General features: G+C 42.0%; 1 protein-coding gene across 1 annotated transcript in view; it reads left to right on the top strand.

The window, feature by feature from the left end:
* Positions 1 to 11817, top strand: part of TTC6 (tetratricopeptide repeat domain 6) — a 233729-nt gene extending 221912 nt beyond the window's left edge. The window contains exons 25-27 of the mRNA XM_075532209.1: positions 358 to 528; positions 11014 to 11239; positions 11681 to 11817. Of these exons, the coding sequence (XP_075388324.1) occupies positions 358 to 528; positions 11014 to 11239; positions 11681 to 11817 (534 nt within the window). The remainder of the gene's footprint in view (positions 1 to 357; positions 529 to 11013; positions 11240 to 11680) is intronic.
* The last annotated feature ends 3707 nt before the right edge of the window (positions 11818 to 15524 follow it).

The raw sequence follows: 15524 nt of genomic DNA, 5'->3' as shown, positions 1-15524 counted from the left end.
AAAAGAACTGAAAGAGAATTTACAATGGATGGATAAGCATGATAAGCATTCATTTTAATTTTTTGTCTAGTTTAACAGAGATTAACAGACAAGCTTTTTCTCACTCTTTTTCTTGGAAAGGAACAGAATAAATCATCAGGATTATTTGTCTTGTTGCAACCAAACCAACAAACTGCTGACATTGAACCAAGTTTCTATGGTCTTTCTCAAAATATTTGCTCTGATATGGTTATACCTGCACTATAAAATTACACTTTTCCCACAAGGTTGATTTCATAATGCTCATTTTTTTTCAGACATGAAATAGGAGATAAGTGTTATTCCCAAATGCCAAGTACGCATACTATTCTATTGCAGATCAATACTACCGCAGAATTCTTAACAAATCGTGGTGTGATTCATGAGTTCATGGGTCAACAACAAAATGCAATGAAAGACTATCAAGCAGCGATTTCTCTAAACCCCGAGTACTCGCTGGCTTACTTTAATGCAGGAAATATCTACTTTCACCACAGGCAATTTTCCCAGGTAATGTGAGTTTTCCTTAACACTTTTTTTCCTCACATAACTTGCTTTCTTTGCTGCATGCAATTTCAAAATATAATATTTAAGTTTTAAGAGACGAATTATCCATAATTCCTTGTTTTAAAAAATGTTATCTTTCACAAGAATGCTTACAAATATTAGTTACATGTTTTCATGTCTCTGTATTTATTCTACTATCATCGACTGTTCAACTTAATCCACAAACATTCCTTTGGATTTCTCCAATGCTATCCAGTCTATCATAACAAACGATGGATAGCCTTGAGAAGAAGGGGAAGTTCAGACATTTAATTGTGTTCATGTGGAATCTGTGTATGAATCGACATATTTGTGTGAACAGATCGAGGGATTACTATTATGTGGTTTTAAAATAAAGAAAGATGTGTGTTGGATATTTAATTGTATTCTGAGCGAATAATCATAGACACTGGATTATATGTAGAAGAATGAGACATCTGGATTGAAGGAAGGCTTATCAACAACCTGTAGAATATCTTGCTGAAAGTGAGGAGAATTAATCCAATCATAATCCAATGTGAGGGGAGTTTTCCTGTATCACCTGTTATCTTCCAAGAGAAAAAGAAGCACCAAGGGACCTGATCATTACGCAGAAATAAAGAGCAGCCAAGAACAAAACATGTTCTTTGAATCTGAGTTCCCTGTGCTGAGAATCTCCCAGATCTCTAGGAAGATTAGTGCGAAGACATACAGAAATCTCCAAAGGATGAAGCACTTGCTGATGAAGATCAAGAATTAACTCATCTGTACAGATTATACCCCGATATAAAGAAAACGAAGCACTGCCCTGTGTAAATCTGTTGCACAAGACCTATTTAGAGGATTGAAAGGCAAGATGTTACTTCAAGGACTGAATGACACATGACCCAAATAGGCCTCACATCCACGAAACAGGTGGACATTAATAAGGAAGGCGGGATCATGCAGATCAGATGGTCAAGATGGCGTCCAGGTAGAATCACCTGGCTGGTGCTCCTGTTGTTAGATCAGATATTAAGAGATGGGTGGGGGAGGTAGGGGGAGAGAGGGGGAAGTCAATAATGCCATAGATGGGGGAGCAGCTAGGGAATTAAAATCAACTATGAGGCGGACATAGAGATCCCGGTGGTGTTGGAGCAACAGCTGAGAGGAATTACTGAGAGGCAGAAGAAGGGTGAGCGTGATGGTGGGGCAGGGGGAAGGTAAAAAGAAACCGAAGAAATATCTAGGAAGCAAAGCTATGGATAGAGGTATAAACATAGGCGTGCTCTTATATAAATATATTAATTCATAAAAATAGAGGTATTGGACGGGGAGTTGGGAGAGAGGGGAAAATGAGGAGCTGATGCTAGGGGCTTAGGTGGAGAGCAAATGTTTTGAGAATGATGAGAGCAATGAATGTACAAATGTGCTTTACACAATTGATGTATATATGGATTGTGCTAAGAGTTATATGAGCCCCTAATAAAATAGAGGTATTAGTCTATGTACATATATTTATATGGCAATTCATTGAGGGAGACGGACATTGGGCCTCTGCTCAAGCCCTCCCTCAATGCAAGAACACTTTGTTCTAACAACCTCCTGACATGATAACTGAAGACAAAATGGATACATAAGCAAATATGGTGAAGAAAGCTGATGGTGCCCAGCTATCCAAAGATATAGCATTTGGGATCTTAAAGGCTTGAAGTTAAACAAGTGACCATCTATCAGAGAAGCAACAATCCCACCTGGAAGAAGCACACCAGTCTGTGAGATCATGAGGTGACCATGGGATCAGGTAACAGGCATTAGAAGAGCCAAAACAAAAAGAAGACATATTGTTGAGAACAAGGAGGGTCATAGCAGAGACCCAAAACTCATCTGTAGACAACAGTACATCCCCTCACAGAAGGGTCACAAGGAAGGGATGAGTCAACCAGCGTGTAGTACAGCACCGATCAAACACACAATATTCCTATGGTTCCTTGAGGCTTCTTCACCCCCCACTATCTTTATCCCAGTCTTGCCTTTCCGTTCTGGCAAGACCGGAGCATGTACACTGGTACAGATAAGAGCTCCGGACACATGGAATCCAGGTCAGATAAGCCCTTCAGGAACAGAAATATGGGAGTATTGATACCAGGAGGGCAGGGTGAAGGTGTGGGGAAGAGGGGAGGAAGGGAGAAGCAATTACAATGATCAAAGCATAACCCCACCCCCTGACAAACAACAGAAATGGGGGTGAAAGGAGACAGGGGTTGGTGTAAGATATGAAAATAATTTGTAGTTTATCAAGGGGTCATGAGGGTGGGAGGTGGGGAAAGGCAGGGAGAAAGAGGAGCTACTACTAAGGGATCAAATATAAAGTAACTGTCAGGAGAGACCAGACCCTGGAGAAGGCCATCAGACGTGGTCAAGTAGAGGGGCAGCGAAACCGATGGATCAGCACAGCGGCTACACCAATGGGCTTGCACATAGCAACAGTGATGCGGACGGAGCAGCACCAGAGCATTTGGCTTTATGGAGGGTAACTCTGAGTTGAAACAGACTCAGTGGCACCTTCTTGCATCTCTAGAGCTGGCTCGGCCTCTTTGCCGATCGGGGAAGTGTTATAAAGCTGCCCGGAGGCACCGTACTCTTAATAGGAAGCCTCAGCCAGAAGGCACTCTGCTCTCGTGCTTCAAGTGCTGGCAAATCAGGCTCTGGTGTTCCTTTGCAGGAGGCGCTCAGCTCCACTCAGCAGCCTCCTGCCTGCCTGCAGGCAGCCAGTCCTCTCTCTGTAGCTCAGAGTCCACACCACCTCACACTCGTCTTCTGGTTCTGCTGCCACTCTTTCTCTGCTGTCACTTCTCACTGTCCCCACCTGTGCTACACTCTCCTTCCTTCCTACGATCTCGCCTCAGACTTGCCTTTGATGTCTGCAATTCCACCAACAATCTCTTCAAGGCAATGTTGGCTTTTTACTATCAAAATCCAAAACTCCAGTGCTGACATTGAGCCGAGTCTGACTCATCATGTCCTCTACTCTATCCCTGATTCCAAAACCGCTTCCACATTTTAGTTGTCTGTCAGAACAACACTCAAGTTCTGTCTTAGTGCTACCAGGGGATGGCTTTAACAGTTTTTAATTTCACAGGGAAGCTGGACATTGCGATTCTGGGTACCAGCTCATGGGTAAGGCTTTCTCTCTTTGGGCTGTGCGGGAAGGTCTTTGCCTCCTTTCACCTCTGTGCTACTGACATCTCCTGGAGGTCGCTATTTGTCTTGGCGTCACACTTCCTTTGGGTCTAGGAGATTCTCAGCACAGGGAACTCGGACTCCCGGGCCATGTTTTGCTCTTAGCTAGCCTTGATTTCTGGGTGGTGGTCAGCTCCCTTGCTTTCTGTCTGATGCTTCTTTTATCTTGGAAGCTAAAAGGTGATACAGGTCATGACCCAGGAAAACTCTCCTCACATTGGATTAGGGCTGTGACCTGCACCCCACTCCAGCACCCTTATACCTGATTGGCTGATGACAAGTAAATCCATAACAACAGGGTATTTACAATTTCCACATGGAAAAGCTTTTAGGTTTTCCAAATTTTAGAATCGATCACAGTTGAATATGGTTTAGTATATGCCAACTTAAAATAATCTAGTGGCCTTTTGAAAGAAGGGATTCTGTTGGTTCAGGAGAGCGAGTTAAATATCTCCCATGAAGGTGGAATAGTAAGCTTCTAACTGGAGGGTCAACAGTTGGAACGCACCTGCCTTTCCTCGATGAAAGACGAATCGGTCTGGTTCCATAAAGAGTTAACCCTCAGAACCCCAAAGGGGAAGTTCTACTCTGTCATGGAGGGTAAGTCTGAGTGGGGAGTGCCTTTATGGTGGTGAGTGAATGAGCTGATAAATTAAGTTTTTAATGAATTTTTTTCATGCATTTTTCCTTGAATGGAGGTAAATTTATTCAAGTATTATATCGTAAATGGGTTCCTGTTTTTTATTTCTTGTATTTTCTGCTTTATGAATATTGCCACTATATTATTTTATGTGTGAATGCCTATGGTATGTACATTGGGAATTGTAGCCCTCAGCATTAAAACCCAAAGTTTACCTATCCACTCGTCTACTGATGGGCATGCACGTCGTTTCCTTCTTGCTATTGGAATCGAGCTGTGCTGAACATAGGTGCGCACAAATCTCTTCCTGCTTTGGCCCTGGTTTCTCTAGGCGATACTGAGTAACAGGGTCCCTGAGTCATGTGGCATTTCTGCTCCCAGGACTTTGAGAAGCTGCCATGTTGCTTCCCACAATGGTTGGTTGTACTGTCTTACTGTCCCGCCACAAGTCTTAGAAGGTTCCAGTCTCTCCACATTCCCTCCAGCATTTGTTATTTTATTTGTTGGTTTTTAAAACTTTGCTATCAGTGCCAATCCGAGATAGTACCTCATCCTTGTTTTTATTTGCACCCTCTAATGGCTGGTAATGGGGAGCATTTCTTCAAATACCTGTTGGCCACGTGGGTGTTTTCTTTGGTGAACTGTTTGTTCATTTCCTCTGCTCATTTAAAAAATTGCATTATTTGTCTTTTGTTGAGGTGCTTAAATTTTCTATGGCTTTTAGAGATAAGGATTAAAGTGGCTTTTCTGGTTCAGCTTACATTTGATCAAAGTTGAGAATAGAATATAAAAATAGGAATAAACAATAACTACAGTATTTAGTGATAAATTATTTATTTAAAAGCAACAGCAGAAGCATTACCATGAGTTCTTTCTGACTTGTACTGCTCTTGTAGGACAGAGTAGAAATCCCTCATAGGATTTCCACAGGTAGACTCCTAAGGTAAACAGATGCCACCTCTTTCTCTCTCTAAGGGACTGGATTGGAACCACCTACTTTTCATTTAGCAGCTTACTGCTTAACCAGTGCACTACTGGTTGTTAGGTGCCATTGAGGCAGGTCTGACTCATAGTGCCCCTGTGTCCCACAGAACAAAACTGATCCTGTGCCGTCCTCACAGTTGTTCTGAGGTTTGACTCGTTGTTGCAGCCACTGTGTTCAATATCTTCCTCCTTTTCTCTTCTCTGCTACTTTACCCCACACGATGTCCTTCTCCAGGGACTGGTTTCTCTTGACAGTGTGTCCAAAAAACATGGCATCCCTGCCAGGAAGGAGCACTCTGTTTGTTCTTTTGCAGTCCGTGACCTTTCGATACTCTTCATCAATACCAAAGTGAAATGCAGCCATTTTCTTGAACCTTCTTTATCCAGTGTGCAATTTTTATTTATTATCATTTTATTGGGGGTTCTTATAGTTCTATCACAATCTATACATACATCCATTGTGTCAAGCACATTTGTACATATGTTCCATCATTTTCAAAACATTTTCTTTCTACTTGAGCCCTTGATGTCAGCTCCTCATTTCCCCCACTCCCTCATGATCCTTCCTTCATGAACCGTTGAGAATTTATAAATTATTATTTTTTTCATGGTCTTATACCAACCACTGTCTCCCTTCACCTACTTTTCTTTTGTCTGTACCCCTGGGAGGGGGTTATATGTTTATCATTGTGATTGGTTCTCCCTTACTCCCTACCTCCTTTCCTAACCCTCCTAGTATTGCTACTCTCATTCAGTATTGGTCCTGAGGGGTTTATCTGTCCTGAATTCCCTGTTTAATGAGCTCATATCTGTACCACTGTACATGTCTGGTTTAGCCAGATTTGTAAGGTAGAATTGGGGTCATGATAGTTGGGGTGGAGGGGGGAGCATTAAAGAACTAGAGGAAAGTATGTGTTTCGTCGGTGCTATACTGCATGCTGACTGGCTCGTCAGTTCCTTGTGGCCCTTCTGACAGGGGCTGTTCAATTGACTACTGATAGCCTTTGCGTCTCCGTTCTGTCCTCCCCCTCATTCACATCGCGATGATATTTTTTGTTTTAAGTCTTTGATGACTGATACCTGATCCCATTGACAACTCATGATCACACAGGCTGGTGTGCTTCTTCCATGTAGGCTTTGTTGCTTCTCAACTAGATGGTTGCTTGTTTATCTTCAAGGCTTTACAACCCCAGACACTGTATCTTTTGATAGCCGGGTACCATCAGATTTCTTCACATTTGCTTATCCGTGTGCAGCTCTTAGATCTTCATATAAACCATCTTTTAATTAAAAATGGAAGAGCAACAACAGGTAGACTTCCAGATCAGCTGAAGCTCCCGGTCATTGAAATTAGAGCTACAGAATTGATACATTTGAACTAGGGTGTTAGTGAAGAACATTGGAAGTTCTGCTAAAATAACAACCAGATTTGTACTGTAAGAAGTATCCAGAAGGCTCCTCAGAGGCAAGGATGGTGAGCCTTTGTCTCGTGTGCTTGGGACATGTCAGGAGAGACCTGTCCCTGGAGAAGGGCATCATGTTTGGTAAATTAGCGGGGCCGTGAAACAGAGGAAGACCTTTGGCAAGATGGATTGACACAGTGGCTACATGGACGGGCTCACACCTGAGAACACAGAATCGGGCAGTGTTTCATTCTGTTGTATGTTGGGTCACTATGAGTTGGAACTGACTTGATGGCCCCTAACAATCATGACAATAGCAAAAAACCAATTCAAGAAGTCATCTTCCATAAAGTCACCTGAGCAAAGCTATCAGACTCAATCTCCACTTTTTCTTCTTCATCTCCTTCTAATCAATCATAAGTCTTGTCAATTTTTTAAATTTTAATTTTTTTCATGAATATGTTGAGCAAGGTCTGCAAGAGAAAAGATTAAATGTACATTTATATGCAGGTGGCCTAGCTTATTATTAGGAACTTGAGGTGATTTAAAAAAAATACTCAGGTCTAATCCACTTTCTAATTATTTACTGAAATAAGGACATTTGGATCAATTGTTAAAAATGCTAGTCATCCTTTGTGGTCTTTGGCATATAGCCAGTCAGTTTATAGATTTTCCTTTTCTAACTAGCATATTTTGGAGGCAATTATGAAAATGACTGTGCAGTTAGACTCACTATTGGTGTTTTCCTGGGTTGTTTCCATTGATCTGAGGTCAGCCTTTGCTCCTACGTGATCAGAGTCTGTGTGTGTGTGTGTGTGTGTGTGTGTGTGATGTGAAATTATGTGACTGTTATTGCTGATCTACTGATGAATCACAATGAAGCCTAAATTACTTTTTAAAAATGTCTTGATTCTGCCTTGAGCCTCTCCTTGGCTTCATTGATGGTAACCTTGAGTCCATTTTTCTCTTAAAGAGTGAAATCACTTTAAGTTCTTCACAGATAGATGCCAATTTTGCCTCCATTTCAATGGACCCTTAAACTAGACTTAACTCTTCTTAATATAGAGTGGCTGTCACCCACGGAAGAGAGAGAAAAGGCCATCTTTTTCTCATTACCTCTCAAAAGCCAAGGAGAAGCAGAGTTTCCGGGAATTACCTGACAACTGTTGTCCCTTCATTTCTAGACACTGGGCAACAAAATGTCGATCCTTGAATCTCTACTATATTCTGGGTATTGTTAATACTTTTCTTGAATTGGTTCACTTACTCTTCCAGCAACACTGGAATGAGAGTTCTATTTATTTCCTCCATTTTACAGATGAGGAAATCTAAACACAGAGCTTTGGTCACTCACCCAAGGATGTGGAGTTAATAAGTGGCACAGAAAGAATTTCAGTTTACCAATCTGACTCTATAGCTTGGCCTACTAACCATTGTAATAGCAGTGCTTTTTGTCCCCTCTGATGGAAGGAAACTGAAGACAGAGCCTTGGTGGGGATCATTATTGTATAGGTGGCAGGGAGAGCAGCTTCAGGAGACGGAGATTGGGAGAAAATGGTCAGTGAGGTAGGGGTAAAACCAAGGATCGTCAGGACAGAGAGAAGTTATTTGTTTCCCTTGAGTGAGGCTACATAGTCATCATTGCTGTCAGTCCCCCCCTTTTCTGTACCCTCAGGGAATCATTACTCCTGTTATTATTTCTGAAGGGTTTATCTATCTTGAATGTTATGCATCAAACGATCTTCATTAAACAAAAGAACATATGCAGGTCTAACAGGATCAATGAAGTAAAACTAAGACCACAATAATAGGGGAAAGAAATATTAAAGAACTAGAGGGCAGTTATGTGTTTAAACAGTGCTATACTGCACCCTGAATATATCATCTCTTCCATGTGGCCCTTCTGTGAGGGACTGTCCAATTATCTTAAGGTGGTTTTGAGGTCTCCACTTTGCCTATGCTCCTTCACATCAATTTGGTTCCTTGTTTTTGAACTTCTGATCCCTATTATTGACAACACCTTAGGATCACACAGGCTGGTGTGCTTCTTCCATGTGGACTTTGTTACTTCCCTGCTAGATGGCTGCTTGTTTAATTTCAAGCCTTTTAGACCCCAGATGCAATGTCTTTTAATAACCATGTGCCTTCCTTTTTAAAAAAAATCATTTTATTTGGGGTTTGTACAACTCTTATCACAATCCATACATACATCCATTGTATGTCAAGCACATTTGTACATTTGTAGCCATCATCATTCTTAAAACATCTGCTTTCTACCTCAGCCCTTGGTATCAGCTCCTCATTTTCCCCCTCCCTCCCAATTCCTCCTTCCCTTATGAACTCTTGATCATTTATAAATTATTATTATTTTGTCATGCCTTACATTGTCTGACATCTTCCTTCACCCACTTTTCTGTTGTCCGTCCCCCAGGGAGGAGGTCACATGTAGATCCTTGTAATCAGTTCCCCTTCTCTCCCCCGCCTTCATTCCACCCTCAGTGGTATCGCCACTCTCACCACTGGTCCGAAAGGGATCATCTGTCCTGGATTCCCTGTGTTTCCAGTTCCTATCTTTACCACTGTACATCCTCTGGTCTAGCCTGATTTGTAAGGTAGAATTGAGATCATGGTGGGGGGATGAAGCATTTAAGAACTAGAGGAAAGTTGTATGTTTCATCATTGCTATACTGTACCCTGACTGGCTCGTCTCCTCGCTGTGACCCTTCTGTAAGGGTATGTCCAGTCTGTACTCCCTCTCCTTCACAGTGATATAATTTTTTGTTCTTTGATGCCTGATCTCCAAGCAAAAAACCTTTGCTGAAGATAACTTTAAAAGCTTGCAGCAGTGTGTTGACACAGAGGAGAAATTCAGCTGGATTTAGAAAAGGACACAGAAGGAGGGATATTAGTGCTGAAAGCAGAGAATACCAGTACGACTCTTACTTCTGTTATATTGACTATACAAAGACATTCCGCTGACTCATTATGTGGCTCACTGGGAAGAATCAGAATTCCAGAGCACTTCCTAGTGCCCATGTGCAACCCTTGCATAGACCCAGAAGCAGTTGCTCAACCAGTGGATGAAGATATATCATGGCTTAAAATCAAGAAAGGTGTGTGCCGGGTTGTATCTCTCAGCATACTTATCCAGTCTGTAGCTGAATAAATCATCGAAGAAGCTGGACTCCATGAAGAGCAACAGGCCATCGGGGTTGGAGGAGGCTCATGAACTACCTGTCACACGCAGACGACACACCCTTTCCTGCCGACATTTAAAAGGAGTTGCAGTACTTCACTGATGAAGGTCAAGCACCAGAGCCTTCAGTAGAGACTACAGCGCAATAGAAAGAAGACAGAATCCTTACAACTGTAACAATTAGCCACCTCATGGTAACGCAGAAAAGGCTGGAGTTGTAAGGAGGCTTTCGTCTTCCTTGGGTCCATACTCAATGCCTGGGGAAACAGCGGTGAGGAGACCCAGTGGCACAGTGCCGCTGGCAAACCTGCGGAAAACCGGTCAAAGCGTTGAAAAGCAAAGACGCCGTCTTGAGAGTTCGTGGTGCCTGATTCAAGCCATGATATTGCAATCACGTCATATGCATGCGAAAACTGGACACGAAAGTAGGGAGACTGAAGGATAATTGATGCATTTGAATTATGATGTTGTCAAAGGATATAGGAGGTACCATGGACTACAAAAAAGAAAAGAAAAAAAAAGCTGCCTGGGAACAAGTCCAGCCCGACGGCTCCTTGGAAGCAAGGCCAGCAAGACTGCAGTTCAGACTGCTTGGTCGCGTGGTCAGGGTGACTCGTCCTGGAGGAGCCAATCTGCGTGATAAGGTAAGTAGAGGGTCATTGAACATGGGGACGAGCCTCCGTGGGATGGATTGGCATCGTGGCTCACACGGAGGGAGTGATGAGGACGCTTGGGACTGAGCAGCGTCTCCTTCTGCTGTTCATCGGGTTTCTTTGAGTCCTAGCAAATTTGGGGACAACAAACAACAAAAGCCTCTTCAAATGGTATAGGGAGTGGCTTTCTGACACAGGACAGTAAAGAGCAGACTTGGGCTTCATTGCTGTTTTGGCTCTCTGGACAGTATGTCGCTATTGTCTTCATGGGAACACCACCGACAGCTAGTTTTCAATGAAGAGTAAGCGTGCTTCAAATTACTGTACAACGAAATGTTTAAATGTACTTAAAGTTCTCTTCTTATTTTATAGGCTGGTGACTATTTATCAAAGGCTTTACTGTGTGACCCCAAAGATGACTGTACACTCATGAATCGAGCTGTTATAAATACAATATTAAAGAAATATGACGAAGCAGAAAAAGACTTCGCAAATATAGTAGATAACTGTCCCTTTTGGGCTGCAGTATATTTTAACAGAGCAAACTTCTACTACTGTTTAAATCAGTATGAAGCAGCTGAGGCAGATCTTTGTAAAGGTGTGTTACTTCGTTATTTCTTGCTAAGATTAAATTCATTGGTAGGTGTCTTTGTTTATAGACCACAAAAGAAGACAACAGGCCCATTACCTAAATGCACATAAGAATTAAGTTTTTTTTATATCCTATCTTTAATGTGTTCACTATAAACTTCATGCGGTATCTTAATTTCAAGTTTTGTTAAATTGAGATAAAAGGCATTATTAGGAAATCATACATGAACAGTATCAGGCTTTCAAGGTGGGATTGTTCTGTGTTTCCCCAGGTTGCTGTTATTAGGTAAATTCTGTATTTTTAAATTAATTAAATTATTAGGAACAATGCAAGAAAATAACTTGAAATAACTTTTATTAAAATGTTATATTGTGCTTTTAAATCTATGAGATTGTTTTTGAGTACTAGCATAAAACATATCTTGACATTTGTTTTCTTCTTTTGCAGCTCTATCTTTGAAGCCTAATGATCCTTTGGCATATAACCTTAGGGCAAAAGTCCGTGGTAAGATGGGTTTGATTAAAGAAGCTATGGCTGATTATAACCAAGCCCTGGATCTTCAGGAATATGCCTCCGTTGCTTGATTACATAGACCGTGGCTCCTGTAGTAGCTTGCACAGCTGTTCTTCTTGAAATTAAAACATGGTTGTTGTTTAAAGTTTGCACTCTCTTCATTGCTGTGTTCATTAGGCCTCCTCTGCTGCGCAGCTCTCATTGAAACAACACCAATTGGCTCTGGCAGTATCCTTTCACTGAAAATATTTAAAATATTAAGAAACATTTTATTTTGCATAAATTCTGCACAAAGAAGAACTGGAAGCATCTGTCTTATACTTGGGCAGCCAAATGTGTTTAGGAAAGGCACAGCAAAAGTGTGGCTGACTTTTTTTGAAATAATAAAGTATTTTTTAATTAATAAATCTTTTTATTGGGACTCATACAACTCTTATCACAAACCATACGTACATCAATTGAGCAAAGCACCCTTATTTATTCGTTGCCCTCGTCATTCTCAAAATTCGCCTTCCACTTGGGTTCCTGGAATCAGCTTGGTTTCCTTTTTTTTCCCTCCCCCTCTCTCCCCGCTCCCCCTTCCCCCTGCACCCTTAATAGTTTATAAATAATTATCTTATCTTACACTGCCCGGCATCTCCCCTCACCCACCTTTCCATTGCCCATCCCCGGAGAGGAGGTTACACATAGATCCCCAAGGTCCATTCTCCCTTTCTACACCCCCTTCCCTACCGGTGTCACCACTCCCACCGCTGGTCCTGAGGGGTTCATCCATCCTAGATTCCTTGTGTTTCCAGATCCCTACTGCACCGCTGTACATCCTCTGGTCTAACCAGGTCTGCAAGGTAGACTTGGGATCATGATAATTGGGAGGGGAGGAAGCGTTCAAGAACTAGAGGAAGGTTTTGAGTTTCATTGTTGCTACACTGAACCCTGAGTGACTCATCTCCTCCCCACTACCCCTCTTCAAGGGATGTCCAGCTGTCTCCAGATGGGCATTAGGACCCCATCACGCATTCCCCTCATTCACAGTGATGTGATTCCCTCCCCCCAACCCCCCCCCCCGCCTTTGTTGTTTGAGACCTGGTCTCCTCTGCCCTTCATGATCACACATGTTGGTGTGCTGCTTCCGTGTGGGCTTTGTTGCTTCTGGGCTAGATAGCAGCTTGTTTACTTTCAAGCCTTTAAGTCCCCAGACGCTATATCTCTCAATAGCCGGGCACCATCAGCCTTCTTCACCACACTTGCTTATGCACACATTCGTCTTCAGCGTTTATGTGAGGAAGGTGATCACACTATGATTGTTTTTGTTCCTTGGTGTCTGCTACCTGGTCCGTTCAACACCTTGTATTCGCTTAGGCTGTGTGCTTCTTCCCTGTGGGCTTTGTTGCTTCCGACCTAGATGGACGCTTGTTTGCCTTCAAGCCTTTAAGACCCCAGACGCTATATCTTTTTGATAGCCGGGAGTGTGGCAGAATTTGCTGCACATTTGTTAATAGTGTCAGCTGGGACATCACTCAGTTGTAGCAGTGTTCCACTTAACTCTTTTTAGCTGAAATATTTTCTCAAATGGACTCCTTGGTATTAACTGAATTCATTGAAAAAGAAGGAACTTAAAAAATAAATGTAACTATTAAACTTTCCCCTTGTTCTACACTAGAGCGTATCTTTCTCTTGAATGTTCCTCATTTACATGTTGGGAAACCAGGCATCCCATAGCATTTCTTAATGGGGTGCATTCAGAAGAGTGGTCACAATGAGGGAGGGAAATAGATAGAGTGAATACCTGCAGTGGGTGAGGGAAAGGGAGTGAACAAGAAGTGTAAGTTGATTGACACCTGGATAAATAGATTGGAATCATAAGCAGAGATCTTTTGTTTTAAATTATAAATTTAGGTCAGAGTTTACTTTTGAGATCATTCCTCATCTTCACCATGATTTATTTTTTCTCTCTGGTGGACAATTGTCTTTGATTTCACCCCAGTTAACACCTGTCAACATGCTAGCCCATTGTATTATTTTCCCTCTTCTGCCACCCATCAGCAACTTAGTAAATTCCAAGTCCGTTCCCTTTGCTATGATAGTCTTGAACTCTTTTTTTTTTTCTTTATAAAAATTCTTGGAGCCTTCTTTTTGTTTTCAGGGCAACTTCAGCACTCGTGGTTCTTGATGGGATACCAATTGAAATGTTTCCACCAGCTGATGCTAAAGGGGGAGCATTGACTGGTATGTGCCAGGACATTTGGAAGACAGCTGCTTGGCCAACTGACTGGGGCAATCCATATTTGTAACCATTCCAAGGAAGGCGACCCAACAACATAATTTAAGATCAGGAAAGGTGTGTGTCATGGTTATAACCTTTCACCATACTTATTCAATCTATGCTCAGTCAACATCAGAGAAACTAGATTATACAAAGAAGAATGTGGCATCCAGATGCGAGGAAGGCTTATTCACAACTTGCAATATACAGATGACACAACCCTGCTTTCTGAAAGTGAGGAGGACTTGAAGCACTTGCTGATGAAGATCAAGGATCTCAGCCTTTAGTATGGATTACACCTAAATGTAAAGAATTCCCAAATCCTCACAACTGGACTAATGGAGAAAAGGATGAAGTTGTCAAAGAATGTCTCTTGAGTGGATCCATAATCAAGGCTTTGGAAGCAGTAGTCAAGAGATCAAATGACACATTGCATTAGATAAATCTGCTGCACAAGACCTCTAGAGAGTATTGAAAAGCAAGGATGTTACTTTGAGCACTAAGGTGCGCCTGAACCACACCATTTTCAATTGTCTCATATGTGTGTGAAAGTTGGACATTAAATAAAGAAGACCAAAGAATGCATTTGAATTGTGCTGGTAAATAATACTGAAATTACCCTGAACTATTAAAAGGACAACAGATCTGTTTTGGAAGAAGTGCAGTTAGAGCGCTCCTTAGAGGCAAGGATGTGGAAATTTGGTCTTACATACTTTGGATGTATTGTCCGGGAAAACCAGTCCCTGGAGATGGACATCATGCTTGGTTAAATGGATGGGGAAGTTAAAAAGAGGAAGGCCCTCAATACGATGGATTGACCCAGTGGACGCCACAATGGGTTCAAGCCTAGGAAAAGTAGTGAAAATGTCTCGGGACCACGCAGTGTTTCTGTCTGTTGTGCATAGGGAGGCTATGAGTCAGAACCAACTCAATGGCAACTAACAACAACAACAGCATAAGAGTGCTCTCATATATTTGTCCTTTTGTGATTGACCAGTTCCACTCAGCATAATGTTCTCCAGGTTTATCCATGTTGGGAAGTGCTTCTTGGTTTCTTCATATTTTATTTTAATTTTTAGAGATGAGTAATATTCTTATTGTATATATTCTGTATATACAGCATATGTTCCCTATACTGACAATGACAGCCAACACAAGACATAAAATAGCAAATTCTGGAGAGGGAGAGGCTTGGGACGATGGGAACCCCGCACATGTTGTTGGGAATGTAACGTGAGGTGGTAGCACCAGGGAGAGCAACAGGGCACCGCCTCCAACAACTGGGAATGGAAATCATATGACCCAACAATACATTTCCTGGGTGTATATCCACAAGAAGTAAGAGTCATGACATGGACAGACGTGCATGCCATGTGCATTGCGATACGGTTCATAATAGAAGCAGCAATCTGGAGATAATAGTCTCAGTCTACATTCTTAGCATGTTGAAACGATCACATCAGACTCTCAGTGGAGCTCCAGAGTCATCAAACATGGTTTATTAGTCAATGTCTT

Source organism: Tenrec ecaudatus, chromosome 14 (genome assembly GCF_050624435.1).
Source record: "Tenrec ecaudatus isolate mTenEca1 chromosome 14, mTenEca1.hap1, whole genome shotgun sequence".
Lineage (NCBI taxonomy): Eukaryota > Metazoa > Chordata > Mammalia > Afrosoricida > Tenrecidae > Tenrec > Tenrec ecaudatus.
This window is presented reverse-complemented; position numbering and strand designations above follow the sequence as displayed.